This window comes from Pholcus phalangioides, unplaced genomic scaffold (genome assembly GCF_987345545.1).
Source record: "Pholcus phalangioides strain wild (caught in Gottingen) unplaced genomic scaffold, Ppha-v1.0 ptg000015l_1, whole genome shotgun sequence".
Taxonomy (NCBI): domain Eukaryota; kingdom Metazoa; phylum Arthropoda; class Arachnida; order Araneae; family Pholcidae; genus Pholcus; species Pholcus phalangioides.
The window spans coordinates 24,465,351-24,486,104 of NW_028301608.1; the positions used below are offsets into that span (position 1 = coordinate 24,465,351).

Consider the following 20,754-nt stretch of genomic DNA (forward strand, 5'->3'; position numbering starts at 1 on the left):
ATATCGTCGGGTGTGTCCGGTCTTCAAAGGTCAAAGTGGTTCTCAAAGTGTGTGTGTGTCGCGGTGAGCTCTCAATATTGATGTGTGTTCCTGTTTGGTGCTTTGGATTGTTCTTCGTTAAACTATTTCGGGAGCCTCGGATGAACATTTACCAAGGCAAGAGAGCCGTGGGTGACAAAAGTTTAGAACCATTGTTGTAGGACCCTAAAGCAGAATGTTTTACATTGTCCTGCAACCAGCCTTCAGCTGACTGAAAAAGGGTAAGATGAAGCCCCTGACCCCTTAAAAAATAAATTCAGCATATAACATTGTGAAAACAGAGTTGATTTATTTCTCATTTTGGGAGGTTTGGATAGATTTCGGACTTCCCGAAATCTATCCAATATAACCCCTGGATAAAAGAGACACCTAATCCTAACTTATATCTAAGATAAGATATTTTCCCTATCGATCTTGAGACGACCACAGGCAGATATGTGACGCCTTCATTTCAAACCCAACTCGTAAATGGCAGTAAATTGCCTACAGCGATGTAGCCGGAGTTGGTGTGTGGTGAAGTAGTGTTATATGTGATTGAGAAAATAAATTTCACTTCCATACTTGGGCTCAAGGCTACAGCTCTGTCAGGTTCTCGTGTGTGCGGTTGCATGTACCGAGCAGGAAACCTAGGCTGGGATCTTTGGCGGCAACCCCCCCCCCCCCCCCGCAGGCCAGAATTGTTTTACAGGTCTCTCTTTTCTCTAATGTAAACTTCGGACGAATCGTCCTGTGGCCCGGGCCAGTCATAACCTTGTGGGGGGCAACGGGTTGACACATTATATTTCAGAAGGGGCACAGACTCCAGTAAGCTCTCTCTCACACACACACACAACCCTGGCTACAAGAATCCGAGTCAAAATAAAATATCTGTTTCGTTTAAAAACGTTTGGAAAACTCCATTAAAATTTTTTTCCACAGAAATTGATGAAGAAATCAATTTTTCAGGTCATAAAATCCATTTATAGCATGTATATAGATAAATAAAATATGGGGTGGGGTAGGAAAAAAAGAAATGGAGAAATCTTCGCTCGTGAGAGGTAAAATGAGTCAATAGAGGAGGAAAAAAAAGTGACTTTAAGACTCATGAAAATTAATTACAGGTGTATATATGAGGGGAAGAAAAAAAACACTGATGTAGAAAAGGGAAGGGGGCATCGAGAGATGATGGGATTATCAGGACCCGGGGGTGGGGGGGGGTGCGAGGAATGATGTCTCACGTGATCAGCATATATCTCTCTCTCCGTACATACACATTTACGGGCGTAGCAGGATGGAGAAATGTTGAAAAGTATTAAAAACCTCGCACACAACACAGAAGAGAGAGAGAGAGAGAGAGCCCAAACTACTGATAAGACACTGGGCCGTGACTCACGAGCGCCAACAGGGATTTTGGATGGAGAGTAGCTGCTACTCGGATTGAAGAGCTCAATTCTCTGAAAAGGGATCGCAGAGAGATAGATACCATGATGATGGTGGTGATGATGATGATGATGACTGAATTTTTAATCGAGGTGGAACGAACTGGGATTTGGACCCTGGGTTTCGGGGAGGGCGAGTGGAATCTATACCGTGGAGAACACGTTTCAAAGTAGTTCATTCAACCGAGCCACTTAATACAAGGCTTAATACTAAAAAAAATAAAAAGCAGTAGAGAGATCGGTGGATAGGCAAACTACGAGTATGTATATCGAAGGCATGGTTCGTCGAAATTCTCTCGCTTTATTCGATGGAAAGAGAGTGAGTTCCGTGTGTGTGTGTATATATATATATGTTACAGTGTGTACATCACATTACTTACCGAATCACCATCATGGATCTGAATCGTTCGGAGATCCAACTATTTCCACTTGATTATGTTTGTATCTTAAAATACAGTAGAACCCCTCTGTATAATATGTGATCCCTCTCAGAACGTTTTCCTGGTTAGTATGACTTATTTGTTCGGAATTCTCTCATTGACAAGCAGCTTAGGTTTTCTGAACATTGTTCAGCGGTGCCCAAAAAATCGGAGAGAATGCTCGGCTTCATTCTTAAAAAGGTCTCTTCGCGTTTCCTCAAGTCATTCTTCCGCTTTTCCGAGGCTTAGTACGTCTTGGAGTATGCTGCTGCAAGGTTTTCGGACCTTACCCTATGCAAACACCAAACATGGCCCCCGCTCTGTCCCTTATGGGATACAAGCACGTCACCTTATACGGGTGGGTCATGCTGGAAAAACGAAAGCCCACCAGCCACCAAGAACGCAGGCCGAACGCCGGCCGGCATCGCACCACCGGACCTCCGAAGAACATTGGAGGAACGCAAGTGTCTGGGGGGATATGATCGAAGTGTATAAAATTTTCAACGGGATGGATAGGATAGGTACATCCATTGGACCACCCCAGATATTCCGAAGCCGTTAAATCCACACGACTTTCCTACCGATTCCATACATCATAAGGCTTCAACTGATGATTATCGACAGGATAAAAACTTCTTACGCAATGTCAGCACAAACATTGTTCATTAATTCTATTAAAAACCGCAAATAGCGATTCCATTGAAACGCACGTCCGTGAAGGATACCTTTAACAATATTTTCACGAAAAAAAAGTACATAGTCAGTCCGAACAAAATGCATGTCCATTAATCCAACCAGCTTAACGATGTTTGTGTAATGGAGGGAAGGAGGAGGAGCCATCGAGGTCATCGGTGGAAATGAACAAAAAAGTCTGATGGCCTGTCATGATTCTGATGGTTTATTATTTTTTCCACAAAAAAATTGAAAAACCGGATTCATCGTGAGTTGTTTGTTTCCCCCATAAGAGAGTGAACCTCCCAGAAATTGAAAGATACCACCCTCCCTCCGCATACATGTTTAATGTTGGCAGGTACGCAGTATTATTGCAACAACAGCTGGATGACGCGAGAGTTGGAGGCCCCCGCATACCGCCCCTCCTGAAATAACAACACTACATATTGACTTTTTTAGTACAGTAATTGCAGCACACGTGTTGTAGGGATTCCCTCTCTGTAAACAGGTCGCACCATAACAGATGTTAGAGCCCCTTTTCCATTTTAACCTTCAAAATACGCCATTGCTAAAAGAAAAGGAAGAGAATTGATTCATTTATAGTTAGTAATTTGTAGTCGCTGCTGCCTAAGGTTAGTTTCTTGGGGCGTTCTTGACCGTGATTTAACCATTTGCCAAGAGGTAACCAGACGCCAGGAACTTACTAGGGGCAAAAAATATATCCATGGGTATACAGGTGGTTGATCTATTTGGCAGGCGAAAAGAAAAGACCATGAATCCGAATCCGTTTCTTCTGAAGGAGAAAAGCTTAAACTTTGTATTCAAGCTCAAACTGCCATCGCATTCAAGAAAGGACGTCTTGGCATTTTGTAAAATCTCGTAAACGTGATGGTCGGTTTTTAGGAAGATGTTTTTCCCGTGAGTCATGGACGTGGAAGAAAACACGTGTCTATGCACACGACTTCTGAACAAAGCACGCAAATCAAGGATTTAGAAATGAGTGACAGCTGAGCCGACTTAAAATCCCGACTTGGATCAGTGCTTTCGTGAAATTTACAGTTCATGGGAACAAACGATTCATTCCGATTTAGAGCTGTTACTCACCAGACGTCCATTCCTTTTTTTGTGTGTTAATATCATTGCTGAGAACCATGCTTCAGTTCAGTTTTCCTTAACATTTTTACTCCCGAGAAACAATTGAAAACATATCCACATTCTAAGAAACAAGTTCACAACGTTCATGTTCACATGAAACCCTTGAACAATACGAAACTATAAACGGAACCCAAAACATTGTGACATTCAGGGGTGGACTTAAAAGACGCTTGTGGTAAAACGTGAGAGGATGTTGTCCAGTGAATCTCACTTGTCCGGGAGCTCATGGTGATGCCAACACAATGGAGGGGGGGGCATAGGAAAGCTAACAGGGTGCTTGCCTAAGAAGGTCATCTTACATCCTATTTAAAAATATTTAAATATCTAATATTTATTTAAATATTTAAACTATAAAAATGAATGCAAGGAGGTAGCTAAAATCCTTAGTATGGGGTCCTGCCAAATAAATAACGATCGTATTCAAGGATCGGGGAGGGGTTGAGTTTGTGACCACATGTATGTCCGTATATAACGCGTGAGATAAATTTTCCCCACAGAGCTAGACAAAGCTACAGTCCAATATATCCGGAGCATGTGGACTTTTGGAAATTAGTCGAGCCCTATCTATAGATTTTCAAGCTATGGATTCGTTAAGCAGTTCAGATCAAAATACAATAAGTAAACAATGTATTAAAATACAGTTTTATGGCGCCCTAACATTTTGCGGCCCGCTCGTACAGCAACCTTCTCACCTGCTCAAGTCCTGCCATGGCGAAACTAATTAAAAAAGTCTAAGGCTTTTGAGCACAGGCAGGAAACCCTGGAGGCTAAGAAAAGAAAAAAAAATTATAAAACATCGTGAGAACTATTTTTCATCTCGGGATTCATCACTATTTCTCCCGAGTTCTACTGGTAAAAACGATTTGTTCCTTGAGGATTTTTGGGGATTCCGGAAGAGCTTGGATGAAAAAACAAGTGAATTATTGTTTTTGCGTCATTATGTGTTAAATATTATTCTGTAAAGGTGCCCCTGGTCTTCATCTTATTTTCAGGGGGAAGGGGGGTCATCGGCATTCATCTTATTGTCACGTCACGAAGGGTCCGTGGGGTACAAAAGTTTAAGAATCTAGTCTATAACGTTAACTCCACAATTGAGAAACGTTATTTTAGATTTTTACGAAAGGTTTACTAACAAATATTATTCACTGATAGAAAGACACTGGACAAAATCAGCATGGCATATACGTATCTGCTCTATTTGCTAAGAAAATTGAATTTTCCCAAGAATGAGCGACCTGAAAAAAAATAACTCTTGTATCTGCTCTTTGAGATAACAAGACACAACAACACGAAAGATGTACCAACCGACATCTTTCTTTGGAGATAATCGAGTGACAGTGAAAGACTCGGATTTGGAAACACAACCATTGCATTGTCTTTTTTCACGTGGGGATGACAAGAGAGTATAGACCTATATATATATAGTACAAGCGGCACACAGACCAGAACGAAAAGGTGAAAAAAAATTGTCTTGATTGATATGAAAGAAAAAAAATGGTTACAACGTTAGCCACAAACATTACCCACGAAAATGACAGCCAATGAAAGCCGCTGCTGCTTCTTAAGGGTCCACACACACACACACAACAAAAGCAGCGACGACCGCTGCGGTCAACTGGGCAAACAAATTGCCAGGTTCTATATGTGTGTGTGTGTATGTGTCTTTCTTGTCTCGCTGATGAATTTTTCTCTGGTTACGAAGCCTGGTTAGCAAATGAACTGTATTATGTGGGACACTGGAAACACTAAGAATTGCGCAAATACAACAAAAACAGTGAAGGACCTTCGCCTAGTAAGAAAAAAAATGATGTCGAAGGAGATGGAAGATGATTCGTACGCATGCATGTGGTACAGTAAACCTCCATAGCACAGTGAAATTTTGTCGTTACAACCGAGGTTTACGTTATCAAGATCCCTCTTTGATGGCAAATGTAACGAGATGCAATAAAATACTATGCATGAAGTTATTTCTTTATTTCAGACCAGGTCTTGATAAATCCCAGGTCGCCATGGCTACTATAAAATCAGCATTGGTACCTAAATTGTTGTATACGTGATTGCTGAATCTCGTATGTGAATGCATGTTGTCTAAGGGCCCCCTGAGTACCCTAAAAAGGGGGCCCCGAACTCATTGTATAATCTGATTCTCTTCGTTATATGTCTGACCTTGCGCGTGTTTTTTGTAATTGTATATAAATGCTTATACATGATTAGGGGTCATTTAGATCACATGATAGGGACCCCAATTTTCTCAGAGATGACCGCGCCCTCCAGGGCAATGAGCTAAAATCGCGTAAGAGACGGAACCTAGTCATGCTCCGTCCGTTCTGTTTTGTATGTGATTGCTAAATTAGAGTCTACGAATGTCACAAAATTTTCTGATTTCATGACAATTAAGTCGTTTTAACACAGGAAAAAGATATAGGGGAAAAAAGTCAGGGAAAAATATTTTAGGACGTTTTTCTTGACACACACACATCAAAACCCTTCTTGGCCATCCAGAAATTTGGTTGGCGCCTAAAATTTTTCCAATTTGTGAAGCCCTGCTGTTTCACACTAGGAGGAGGCCTTAGTCTTTTGTATTCCACGAGCCTTATGTGCCAATAAGGCAGAAGCCAGGGACTCATTTACCGAGTGACATTCGGCACAAAATGTTAAAACAATACGTCAATAGTTTTTTCCACATACAAGCTCACGGACCCACTGAAACCTCTTCAATGACCCCCCCCCCACGCCCCATAAGAGATCCGTGGACCCCTGGTAAAGAATTGTTTTAGAATGACCATATTTGATCGAGGAAAAAAACGGAAATATAGGGATCATAAATACGGGACATCGCAAATTCTTGCCAAAACTGTTGCCAAATTGCTATTTCTTCCTTTATAAAGGAACTCCTATACAGAAATACAGGACTACAAAAAATCTGCAGTGATTTTAAATGTATTTCCTGAATAAAATATGTGAAATATGTGAGATTAACATTAAAACGTGACGTTATATCCTAGGTCATTGCATTTTAATCAACGTCATAAGTAAGGTCCGTTGACACATTATTCACTATGGGAATCAGTCCAGACTGCCAAATATTGACGTTACAGGAAAGGTGTCACTGTACCATTACAATCTGTATTTCTATGAAAATAAGTCAAGCATTTTTCGTGAATAAAGTCATCAACGGCGGATATAAACACTTAATATAAGATATATCGTAGAATCATCGAAAGGAAATTCGCGTGGGGATGGAGCCTCTGGAGATGGAGGCACATGCATGCACGGTAATAGAAGGAAAACCTTAAAAAAAAGACACGCAAAAAGAATCGCGTCGATTGTCAGGAGTCCAGACTCTTGTCTAATCGGCCGCATGCACGACAGTTTTAGTACACGGGGCCTCCCAATTTTTTTTTTTTTCGTTATTTTTCATAGCGAATTACAGCTATCAACAATGGAGGCCTACCCGGCGACTAATGGACTTAAGAATGGCTTCGACATACACTTTCGAGATGGTTTCGGAAATGTAAAAAAGATTTGGGAAGAAATCTCTGGTGGACTTAGGCCTCCGATAAGCCGCCTAAAGGAAGAGAGACGAAAAAAAAAAAAGGACACAAAAACAAGCTGAAATGAGCACTTATTACCTAACAATCTCTACATTTTCTACGGAACTCCTACAGTCTTCGAAGAGAGAGGGAGCACTGGAAGGTTGCGATGCAATGCAATCCATTAAGCAGAAGTGGGGGGTACAAGTGCATACTTCTCTACTGTGGATATGGAATGCTTCTTTCTTCGAGGGTGAAGAGAATAACAAAAAAAAGAAAAAAGAAAACATCCTGACTTGAAGTGTTTCCTGATGCTGACAATCCAACGAAAATAAAAAATAAAAATTCAGAGCAAATACACAGGAGAGAAAAAAAAAAAAATATATATATATATATATATATATATATATTTTATCTCCTACGCCATTATACGGTATCTGGAATGCGATACAAGAGCTGTACCAACCTGTATATATATACAGGATATTTTGTCAGTATGTGGCACCACATGGGGTGCAAAGGTTGGCTTCTTATTTCTTTAAGAAAGAAAAGAAAATGGTTTCTTACCAAAAACGCCATATTCTGGGAAGATAAACTTCGTGGGGTTCTTATGTGGAAAAGATAATGACAAGCCATTATGATTGCATGAGTATCGCGGCAGAAAATTCCAGGAGAAATTAGGAGGTGAATTCTAATTCAAGAATACAAACCAACGAGAGTATAAGCCTACAGGAATACGAGCAAACAAGAATGAGCTCATCAAGAATATAAGATAACGAAAATAAATCCACAGAGAATATCAGCCAACGAGCACAAGTCCAGCACAAGAATATCTGCCAAAAAGAACAAATTTAAGAAGAATATATACCAACAAAAATAAATTCAACACAAATAAATCCAGGAAGAATATCAGCAAACAAGAATAAATCAAACGAGAGCAAATTCAACAAGAATAAATCTAAGAAGGATATCCTCCAACAAGAACAATTCTAACAAGAATATCAGGCAACAAGAACAAACCCAAAAAGAATATCAGCCAGCAAGTACAAGTCATGCGCGGAGGTACGGGGAGGGAAGCGTTGCGCCCCCCCCCCCCAGCGTCAAAGGTGGAGTCGACTGATCTAATGTATATGAATAATATAATATGAATTGACATCATCATCATCGTGCCCCCTAGCATTAATAACCGTGCCTCCCCCTAGACTTCCAAGTCTATCTCCGCCTATGGTACAGGTCCAACAAGAATATCAGCCAAAAACTACAGTGTGAACGAAAAAATATAATTTATCATTCACTGTAACATCACGCGCAGAGATGATCCAATCATGTTGGCGAATGGAAATTGTATTAAATAACATAAGAACACGTATTGATTGAGTTACAGCTATTCTGAGTATTCCTGATGTGTGAACGAAATCATTGCACTAGTTTATTCCGGAAGCATATTCGGATACGCACGTGGTACCTAATTGGGAATTTCATAAAATTGCATTAAATAATGATTAAAAATTTCTTCTTACGACGGTCTCCTTGCTTTTTATTACCGGCATCTTTGACGTGTTTCTCCCGAGCACCACAGTGCTCACTGAAGATATACTCAATGCTCATGTCCAACTTCCCACTCGAACAAGTTTCAATCATCATTAGCTTGTGATCATGTCAAAGTTGCCATACAGGTGCTCTTTCAAGGATCAGATCAGTAGGTTTCGATACCTACGCTTTATCCAAGATTTTTCCCAAACCTATCTATGATCTTGGAAAGGTTTTGTCATTGCAATTGATCTTCACCTATTTCCCGTTACTTCATGCATTTTAATTTTTCTTTTTTCAACATATGTTCATTTTCATCAAACGGGCGGCTTCAACTATGTCAGAATCGTCGAAAGAAAGTCCATAAAGAAAGATGTAAAAACCCCCTAATGGTACAGATACGCGCGTAAATATTATTGTTGCACTTGCTACTCCACAAACACTGGAAATGAAAGTAATGGGTGGAGCTTTTCTATCAAGGGAGATGGAGAGCTCACGCGAATGCGGGGTAAATGCGTGCATGAATAGGAGGGAACCCTTTTATATATATATCAATCTAAAAACACCCAGCAACGTCTGAACGCCATTATGACCATTACGCGACTGTAAAAAACAGTAATGAACAAACTTTGGAGATTTCGTGCTTCAATTCATACTAATTTTAGGGGTAATTTTTCGGCCATATAAAAACCTCCTTGAGATGTTAGTGGGGGAAGCTTCCAAGCGAAAATTCCGTATATGGATTACAATGTGCTTAAAAAAATTCATAAGCATGTTCATGTTGTTCGACACACTGATGTAAATTCAGAAAATTTTGTGTCATCCTGAGACTCCAATTTATCAATCGGGGATTTGTCAAGCCCTGGTATGGGCTAAACGTACAAGTATTACTCCGTACAATATTTAGAAAAACATTAGATATCATGTGATGAAAGAAAAAATAGATCACGAAAATTCATGTAAGATAAATATTAAGAAATTTAGTTAAATTTTATCAAGCATTTTTGAAAACTTAAAAACAAATTATTCACTACTTACGCAACGAGTTATGGTGAACGGGGAATTCTCTGGTTGGACAGACGTCACAAGTGGAGTTCCTCAGGGAAGTGTCCTTGGCCCCATACTTTTTTCACTTTTTATCGACAAACTCGATCAGGGTATCGATGGAATTACTAGCAAATTCGCAGATGATGTGAAGCTAATGGGGGTAATCGGGAATGAAAGCGATAGGGAGTTGCTCCAGACCAACTTAAACAAGATTGCAGCATGGGCAAATGAATGGAGCATGACGTTTAGCGTAGATAAGTGCATGGTCGCTCATTTTGGTTCGAACAACCCACGGTTCTCTTACGAGTTGAATGGTGTCACTATCCCGGATGCAACTAGAGTCACCGATTTGGGAATTCTCATTGACGAGCGACTTAAGTTTTCTGAACATTGTTCAGCGGTTGTCAAAAAAGCGAATAGAATGCTTGGTCTCATTTTCAAAAAGGTCTCTTCGTGTTCTCCTAAAGTCATTCTTCCGCTTTTTCGAGGCTTAGTTCGCCCTGGACTGGAGTATGCTGTAAGGTTTTGGAGACCATACCTACAGAGGGACATAGACTTGGTTGAAGGGGTGCAGAGAAGAGCTACGCGTGTCCTTATTGGCACACAGGGCTTGAGTTATGAAGAAAGACTTCATTTTTTGAATATGTTTACATTGGATGAACGCAGGTGTCGAGGAGATATGATCGAAGTGTTCAAAATTTTCAATGGGATGGATAGGATGAACCATGAACTTTTAGTACACCGCCAATCGACTGCTTTTACAAGGGGACACCAGTATCGATTGGTGAGGGACAATGCAAGGTTATGGTGTCGCAGGGAATTTTTCTCCAATAGGGTTGTTAATAAATGGAATAGCTTACCCCCGGAGGTAGTAAATTGTAACACAATTGACACGTTTAAAAAGAAATACGATAAACATGTTGGGGTAAATCGAGAAGCTCTATCCATTCTTAGAATAAGACAACCATAAGTATTCTTTATGGGCATTGTATAATATTTTATCATGTGTATATATTGTTTGTAATTTGTGTTAATTGCATTTTTAATTGGGTTGCTGTATTTTTGAAACATATGACAACCATATTTTTATGGGCATCTTTTTATCAGCCACCTCGTTGGGCATTTTGCCTGTTGTGGCGTTGTATTTGTATTTGTGGTACTATAGGAGATTTTGGTCAAATATCGAAGGAGCTAAGGATTACCTGGGCTATGTTGAAGCCACCAGATGAAGGATTGATAAATCGAGAAAGAAAAAATCTAGGTGTAAACCACATATTTTAGGAGAAAAGCGTCTTCCTCTCGTTCGAGCTTTTTAGTCACACCAAGGAAATTTTAGGCGCTAATATATTATTTTATTGCTACTGATGCACTATTGTGACCTGTTTCATGGGGATTTGTCAAACCCTGCACTACATCAGAAATTCTTAACCCAATTCTTCGGCCCCTTTGTGCCAATAAGAGAAAGGCTGAGAACCCCTTTGTCAGTAAAATCAAGACCACCCCTTCCCCTCTTCACAGAATATTCAGCACATATTAATCTGAAAACTTACTAAGTTAACTGTTACCTAATCCAAGCTTCTAAAACCTCTCCAAAGACTCCCAAGAGGGTTTGTGCACCCCGGCTAAAAATCACCCACTGGACTTGACACATTCAAATCCCGCTACAACGAGCCTCCGAATATGACGGACGAAATTTTTGGTCTCATCCATGTTCGCCAATACGCATCAAAATTCAATTTTACTCCTCAAAATTTCGTCGAAGAAGGAAAATACTCCTTCAAATTTTAGGTACTATTTTAAGAGTCATTTCTGTTTTCATTTAAAAAAAAAAATCTCTATCTTTTTACAAACTTACCAAATAAATTTTGGGGAGGAGTGAAATTACTCTGGAAAATTATTTTTTCGGATAACAATGTTCTCATCCCATAGGATGTTCTTTTATTACTGTATCATATCGAATATAGTGAATTAAATTTTGAAGTCCCTGGAAGTTCTTCATTACGGGGTTTAGTCTTTATTGGAACCACATCCGCTGATCCTTCAGCAACTTCCAGAGGTCCAAGGACCACATTTTGGAAAATAACTAAAATACACTATAATTTTTTCCCCCCGTTGGAATCATGCCAAACTGACATAAAGCAACTCATTAAAATTACTGAATTAATTGAATTTTCTTACATGGAAAATAAATTGTTTTGAGGATATTGGAACTAAGAGAAAACATATTTTAATTACATCATTTTTTTTCTCATAATTGGTTCAATATATCGACAAGTAATTACAAAGGAAAAGCTAATTACATTTTTGTTTTTCAATCAACAGATAGAAATTGAAAAATTTACATGTGCTTGTACCACAAACCTAATTTACCTTGCGTTGGATTGCATGACAGTTGACGTTATAGTATTGAGAGGACATTGGAGAGAAGGCGTGTCGCGAAATATAAAAAATCGAGATGAAACTCTAGAACCTTCCAAGGATATGTGAAATATCATATGAGAGTCTCATGATAATCGAAAGAATGATTGATTGATAAAACATATGAGACAAGAAGAAAAGAGAAAAACTACTTTATATTACTAACATGCGGTCTCAGTAGCTACTTTATATGATGCAATACAGATATCAAAACTTGGAATAGAAAATTAACTATTTCTCTTTTGAATAATGTTGCACAGTTATTTTAGTCGTTACGAAACTTGAAATTTTATCGAAGTCGTAGATAATTTTTTGACATTTTTTTTCTATTGTCACATTTTTTTTTCAAATCTAGATCAAACCTTAAATTGTCTCGAGGTGATGCACTAGGGATTAGGAAATGGAACGAACAGTTATTTGGCCGAATATCAATTTTCTCAAAATTCATCACAATTATAAATATGAATAAGATAGGTTCTGTTAGTTTAAGTTACTGCCCCCTCCAACAATGCTCTGTTGGTGTGGACTCCCCCACCCTTTTTCTGGGTCCAGCTTCACCTGTATTTTTACTATTGCGAGCAGGTTTGTAAAATTACGTCGAAATATTAGAAGTCATTCATTGCTGAATACAAGGATTTACAAATCTAGAAAAATTTTAGGCACCAGCCGCTGGTTTTTTTTTAAAAAGGGTCTTAAATGATGCTTTTTCAACCTTTCGTTACCTTATTTTTGTTTCCTTTTCATGTTGAAAGACAGACTGCCATGCCTCAAAGCAGTATATGCCAAAGTCTGCGAAGTATGTCGCAGAACAATTGGTGCTACTGCAAAATAATCTGGAAGAATTTTAAGGAAAAAGTACAGGAAAAATGCTCTATTGAGATTTTTATCGCAGAACATTTCCAGTCAGCCGACGGCTCGTTGCAGAACAATGCAAAACATTCTGCTTTGGGGCTGTCATGAAATCAGAAAATTTTGTTATCATTGGACTCCAATCACGCATAGAAAATTTTAGCCACCAAATACCGATTTTCTAGTAGCCATAGCATAAGACGCCCTGGCGCCTGGGATTTCTCAAGCCCTCGATGAATATATTGAGCTGTTACGCACTCTTTCCGCGCAATCAATCGTGAGAGAGAAATATAACCCTGGTGTACAAGGAACAAACAACCATCTACAAACGATGTTTAGAAACACGTCATTGTGCCAACATGTTTACATTCTCAAATCCAACCTCCCTAATGTCATGCGAATGCTATTTTAGTATTTGTATGAGAAAATATACGCAGTTGTCGATTTCCGCCGTAATGTGTTTTGACGTTGATATGCCAAAACCAACTTATCAACATTTCTTATTCATTTATATAGACAGCAGCAGAAATATATCTGCCTATATGGTTTCTCTCACTCTCTCTCTCTCTCTCTCTCTGGTGGAGAGTTTTTCTATTTAGTTTTTATCTCTTTCCAGCATTTGTTTATCGCACTCGACTGCTGTGTTTGTTTAACGAATGATAACTCTCAATCAGCGCTGGGGCTAAATACAAATAAAGACGTCTCGATAACAGTCCCGACCTTATCTAGGGTTAAAAATTCCTTTATTAGAAACTTTTCTTTCGTCGCCTACTGCGATTCTGTGGATTCTTAGGGAGTGCATTAGCTCAGAATCTCCTGTTATCTTCGGAACTGATTGGATTCGGATGCCAGATATGATTGATATACAGCCATTACTTTATATTATGTTACTAAAATAAGAAGAAGAAAAAGAGAAATCGATCGATTTCCTCCAGAGATTGCTTCCCGTCAGACGCCGGGTCTTGTTGATAAGAAAGCATTATTAATAAATTATGTTTATCTCATTTAACGAGTTCTACCATTGATGATACCATTATGGGTTCAGATCTGTACATTGGAGAACACGCGGCTACAATATATTTTGCTTGGATTCCAACACACCAGAGATGCCTCTTCGAAAAATAATACATAATTTTATATACGTATACGTATGTATTGCCATAGAGCAGGGCTTGACAAATCGAATAAAAAGTTAGGCACCAGAAAAATATCTTTCGAGTCACGCATATTTTTTCAGCGAAAAACGATTCAAAATGATTGGTTTCCGAGATTTAAATACCCCTTTCTATGTTGGTTGACGCGATAACAATATTTCGGGTTAGAGTTAAACACGAAATTTTGAATTTTCATATTGATATAAATTTAGTAAAAATTCCTGGAATATTTTAGGTACCTGCACAAATTTTTTAGTCCCCATGGCAACCTAGTACCGGGGATTAGTCCATCCCTGTCATACAGCATATCTATAGCTGGCCATAGCGTTTTCTATAAAGTATATAATAAAGCATGATTCCCGAAACACGTGGCGGCTACCTCATTTAGAACAGATATATTCATATTCAACTTCAGAGAGAAGGACAACAGATAAAGTCTTCATCAAAAGGCTTCTTCATATTCGAATTTTCAAGCATACAAAATGTGGCCTCGCGTGAAATTTTGTATTCAAAATTCATAAATACAGCATGTAGAGAATATGATAAGTTCAAAAATTTTAATTGAAATTACGGGTATTGATCTGGCCTACCAATTCAACACCTCCGACTTAATTAAACACCAAATGCAAGCTACGAACAAGAATTAGCAACACGATGATTCAGATGCAAATAATGTCAAGATAATCATGCTGTTCTTCTGACTATGGGCATTACAGGGTTTCTAGCAAAGTCTGTCTGCTCATTTTCCTGACCAAAATGGGAAAATATCCCAGAATGTTCCTGGACAAAAAACTACTGCAGAAAGAAATATAATTCAAAATCTTCTTGAATGTTTTCCGAGTTTGTTTTTTTCTTCGACAGATTTTTTTTTCGATTTTTTGCCACATTTACTCTAACTTTACCTGATCATTTTTAATTTCCTTGACTTCCTAGGTCACTGGGAACCCTGCATTAACAGGGCTCGTGATTCAAAAAGGGTTGAAGAACCCCTGGTTTAGAACAAAGATTAAATTTACTGAATACTATATATATATAAGGAAAAAGGCAAGCCTATCTATAGTCTTGAAAAAAAAAGGCCCCAGCAAACAAACAAAAATGATTTCTCATTCGTAAAGCACCGTCCTAACTATTCATTGTGCATTATTTTTTGTTACATCCATTTCACACGACTGTCAGAGCTTGACAAATAGAAAAAAAAATTAAATAATTAGGCACCTGCCCGATTGCTTAGCAGCCAAGCATATTTTTCTCGAGAAAAATGGCCCTAAACATGCTTTCTTTTACTTTTCCACGTTAAACGACAATGGAATCAGAAAATTTTTTGCCATTCTCAGTTTAAAAACCTCAAAAATAATAGAAATTTACTCTAATTTAGCAACCACATGTAGAAAAATTTAGGTGCCAATACCGTTTTTGTAGTCGCAAAGACGATCTGGTGCCTGGAATTTGTCCAGTCCTGATGGCTGTCCATTATGCCCATTTTTTTCCCACATTTTCATAAAAAATACACGCAGAATAATTTTCTTGGAATTTGAAATTTAGTGTGTTCTCACTTCACAAGGTCGAAGTTATAACAATAGTTCCAAAACAATTTTCCTTGACAACAATGTTTTGAAAGCAAAATTGGGCAAGGGAATAAACTTTTCTTTAAAAATATCGGATAATATCGAGCTTACCGTGTTCGTTACTGAACTGCTACCCAAGCTGTAAAATGCAAAGCTGCCAGCAAAATACATGTAGTTAATTGAATGAAAAATATAAAACGTTTATTCGATTAGCAAAATTAAGCGATTATGTGCCCGTAAAAATTTACTTCCACCCATTACATATATTTAAAATCTACAAAGATTTTTTTTCTTCTTTTCCTGTAGCCGAGTGGCGCCTACGTAATTAGGAAAATTGAGGGGAAATTCACCCTACACATGCTTTCCAAGGTGGGTGACCGAAAGTGTGAAAACAGGCCGGAGTGACTCTTTCAAGGCATGATAATAATAATGAGAGCCACATGGTAGATGGATGGCGAGTAGTGTCCTTCGTAATAAGGAACCACTTGGCAACCAGTCAAAGTGATATTTCATCCCATTTCCCTGTCTATATACTGTGTGTACTACTACTACTTCACCTGAAATCACATTTGCTAAATGACCATTTCACTCAAGTCCTTCGTCAGAGCGTTAAGAACACGTACAGCCTGATGAGAAAAAGGCTGCTTCGGTCTTGGCACCGGAGGAAAAAAAAATAAAATAGTCAAGTTGGCACAGATTTCATAATTTAGGTATAATGACAGGAAATGACCGGGTGGGAATATAATGGAATCGGAAAGGTATCGGGGAAAAAAAGTGACCTATCGATAGTTAAACGTTCTGTTTCTGTTATCGGAGCATTAGTATCGATAAAAAGGGCATTAAAATGCGTTTTCATGTGGGAAAAAGGGTACAAATAAATTTATCTTTCTGGTTTTGTGAGATCAATTACATAAACAAGTGTTGAAGTTGAACTTGTTGGACTATGCGAGGTTCTCAGCTAGAATTTCTATTTCAATCGACACACACAATGCGAGTATTTAACAGAGAATTTTTCATTTGTCGTAATTGTAACAACAACCATTATTGTTATTCCCAAAAAAATCTGCTTGATCTTTTCCTTGACTTTCATTGAACAAAACTCGGAAGAAGAAAAAAATATAATAGAAAAAAAACTAATATTTTCTAAATTTCGAAATGTTGTTTTTCATGCGTTTCAGTTTTTTCATTTACATAAGCTTTTTTCTGACTTTTATCAAATATTTGCAAATTTGGCTGACTTTTGACATATATTTTACATTTTTCCTGACTCTTCACGGCAATTTTTCACTTCTCTGACTTTCCAGGTCGCTGGGAACCCTGATTGTTTTTCCGGCTCTCCAGAACGTGGAGCACTTCGCCTCCCTCTTTTTGCGCACGTTTTTTTTTTGTCAATACATTTATTGTCTCTGACATAAATGTATTTTTTTTCATAATTGTCGTTAAAATTTTAAGTCTCTGACATAACCAATGCCGTCTTAACACATGGATCCACCCGGGTATGGCCCGGGGGCCTCACAAAAATGAGAACTGGTTGAAATTTTCGAGAATTTGCCAAGTGAGACATAAAAAAAAATCAGTTTTCCCGGGCAACCAGAGCCGTAACTAAGATTTTTGCCACCTTGGGCAAAGATAATTATACCGCCCCCACAACTTCAAAATTCGACGATTTTATGGTGATTTTCTTTCTTTCCATCTAAAATTGCCACCCCCTAAATTTTGCCACCCGGGGCAGTCGCCACCCTGCCCCCAGTTCCGGCCCTGCGGGAGCCCCCCCAATGCTCTTAAGTCGGTTCTGGATGTAACTTCGCTAAACTTAGCAAAAAATATTCAAAGCAAGTCCAGACAGAGAACAGGGTTCACAGAAAAATCTGCTAGAAATAGATAATTTCTATAACTAAAACTGAAAAGTTTCCTCGACTTTCCCTGGCCAAAGCTATTGAAGAAGGAAAATGTAGTTCAAAAAATTCTAACTTTCTAAATGTTTTTCAATTTCCAGTCTCCATCAAATATTTGCATACTTGCCAGATTTTCGTGAAATATTTTACATTTCTCCGGACCATTTTTTATTGCCCTGATTTTTCAGGTACTGGGAATAATGTTGTTTTGCTATTTGAAAATTTCAGCAGAGCTCCAGAGCAAAATGGTAATAAAAAAAAATTTCTGCAACAATTGTTCCAAGGCTTCAGTATTAACGAATGTTTAACTTTATTGCTTTCAACAATGCAAGACGTATTTTTTCCCCTTTACAACCCCAAATGTTCCAGAGGCTGGGTATTCCTGCTAAGTGTAGTAAATATTTTTCCTAACATAACTGCCTGAAGAGTGACTCCTTTACTCGATAATTAATTCAAGCTAGCTAATAAACAATCCCTAACTTGCTATAACCATACAAATTTTGATTTAATGACCATTTATAATCAATTAATTGAATTATTTTTCGACATTCGACATAAATAACTTGATACGTTGCATAGATGACAAATGCACAACTTTTATAACTAGAACAGTGGGGGTTTTTACGTGACAGCAAGGGGTCTCTTCCCCATAAAATTAATGGACTTTTTTTGCGTTTTCAAGCAATTCTTGTACGCTTGTGATCTTGGAATGTTGAAAGTACATGTTTGTATAAGCAAAAATATGGATGATGAAAGTAAACATGTTTGCGCCTTTTGTAGGATGCCGACTTTTCGCTCCTCCAGAAATATAAAATCAGGGTTAAAGAAACGGCTCCCCCGGGGCATCCAAATCAGTTAAGAGGACTTTTCCCTAATGCAGGAAGCTGGCTCGACAAACACGAAAAGAAATGCCGATCTCAGCACATATCACAACATCACCCCGACTTAGCATCATTTAATAGACAACATTCGTCAATTCACGGCACCGGCAACATATTTTTCATTCTTAATACTCTTCACTAAAGCAGTCCTCCATCAGTTCCGATTAACTCTTTCACTCCATCAAAAATTCAGACATCCGACACCACTGAACAACCCTGACACTTAATATGACCTTTGATAAACATTATTATTTAAATTAGATGGACGAGCATCATTCAAGTAAGAAAAAAAAAATATATATCAACTGCGTTGTGATCACAGGAACACGACATCTTTATAAGTTTTGATAGGGTGATATCGCTTTTTATTTTTCTTTAGGAGATGAAATTACATCGCCATCGGAGAACATAGCTTGCTGTGAGAAAGAATGTATCACAAGCATCAAGGTTTCGGGTTTCGAACGGGAAAGTTTTGGTGGTTTTTCTTGTGCATATACTATTATTTTAATGTATAAGTCCGAGAGCGCAGTGAACCCGAATGGGGCAGCATCTCAGCAGTCACCATTACAACCTATTAACCTACAACAATGATTTCTCGGCTTAAATATTAACTTTAACTCAACAGGAATTTTTTGCTTTGGCTTCCAACAATGCAAAGACGTAATTTCCTCTTTAGAAGCTTCTGATATTCCAAATGGTTGAAACCTCGATATGACGGTACTCTGCCGACCAATAAAAAATATCGTTGGAGAGGGATCATCGTTATATCGAGAGGCAGCAGTTTAACATTAGAATATAGACATTTCCAAACAAGACTTGAAAAAATATCGTTGTAGAGGGATTTTATCGTTGCAGCTAGGTTTTACTGTATGGAAAAACCTGGGCAGAAATCTGCTAGTAAATAGCATTTTCCATAACATAACTGCATGATTATCATTCAAATTAAATGGATGAGCATCATTCAAAGATGGCAAAAAAAAGACTGAAACAAATATTAACAGCGCCTGGACATCTTTATAAGTTTTGACAAGGGTGGTATAGCTGAGCATTTTTTTAGGGGATAAAATTTCATCGCCATTGGAGAAGATGGCTTGCTGTGAGAAAGAATGTATCAAAAGCGTCAAGGTTTCGGGTTTCGAACGGGAGAGTTCGGTTTTGTTTTTTCTTACACTATCATTTCAATGTATAAGTCCGAGGAGAGAGCGCAGTGAACCCGAATGGGGCAGCATCAGCAGCAGCCACCACCATATCCTCGACGCCAGCGAGGATCGGTCGGTGGCCACCAACACTGGAAGAACCGGGTGGCGAGATACAAGAGTAGAAAAAAAGAAAAAGTAATAATAAAAACATTTTCATCCTCCCGGGATGGCATCAACACAATCTCGAGAAATTACAAGAGACATTTTCTTACCTTGTTTCCCGTACGATGTTGTTGTCCATGTCCATAATAACACAAAAACTGTGGCAAAAATCCTTAAACATATTTTGGACGCCATATTCCTTCACATATATGTATTTTCCCCCACTGGAGATGCAATATATATAACAAACAAAATGTATAGAAGGCCGAGAAAATAATAATAAAATAACTAAAACAAAAACTTGACAAGCTAGTAGAAGAGACGGCAAAGAAGAGTTCAAAACTTGCCGAATAATAATAATTCGCATGAACTCCCCGCCAGCACAACTGTCGCGGAGGGTGGCAAACCCTCGTCTGAACTGAACTGAGAAGCAGTGCTCAGCCGCTCAGCCTGTGATCTTCTTTGCCTCCGCGTTTTCCCCGTAAGCCACGCCTCTTTTGCCAGTGACGTCATAAAAAAATATCCGAGGGACGCGACTGGTTCTTCTTCTCGGCTTGGGCTTGTCGAAGCAAGAACAAAACGGAAAAAAAAAATCTTTTTATTTTTTTTCTTTGATTGGAAGAAGAACGGGGGGGGGGGGGAGGGGATGGGGGGAATGAAGAAGAAAGGCCAAAAAACAAAAAAACTACCACACCCCAAATTCCTATGATTTTTGTAAAACTTAACATTTAAAGTAAACATTAAATATTTGATTATTTTAAAATGACTATCGATATGGATGTGTAGCTTTGGATCAATTGAAATATCAATCAAAATATCAATATAATATTATGAGCTCGTTTCAAGAAAAAGGCTTTCATTAGCCGATTGCCGTTTTC

At 38.5% G+C, this 20,754-nt stretch overlaps 1 protein-coding gene across 4 annotated transcripts in view; it reads right to left on the reverse strand.

The window, feature by feature from the left end:
* Eph (Eph receptor tyrosine kinase) overlaps positions 1-20,301 on the reverse strand; it is a 187,698-nt gene extending 167,397 nt beyond the window's left edge. For 2 of the 4 annotated variants that reach the window (XM_089243220.1, XM_089243218.1), the window contains exon 1: positions 19,987-20,184. In XM_089243220.1, the coding sequence (XP_089099346.1) occupies positions 19,987-20,071 (85 nt within the window). In that variant the 5' untranslated portion in view covers positions 20,072-20,184. Of the gene's footprint in view, positions 1-19,986 lie in introns of all 4 variants that reach the window. The other 2 variants (XM_089243219.1, XM_089243216.1) reach the window with 2 other exon arrangements.
* Positions 20,302-20,754: the final 453 nt, after the last annotated feature.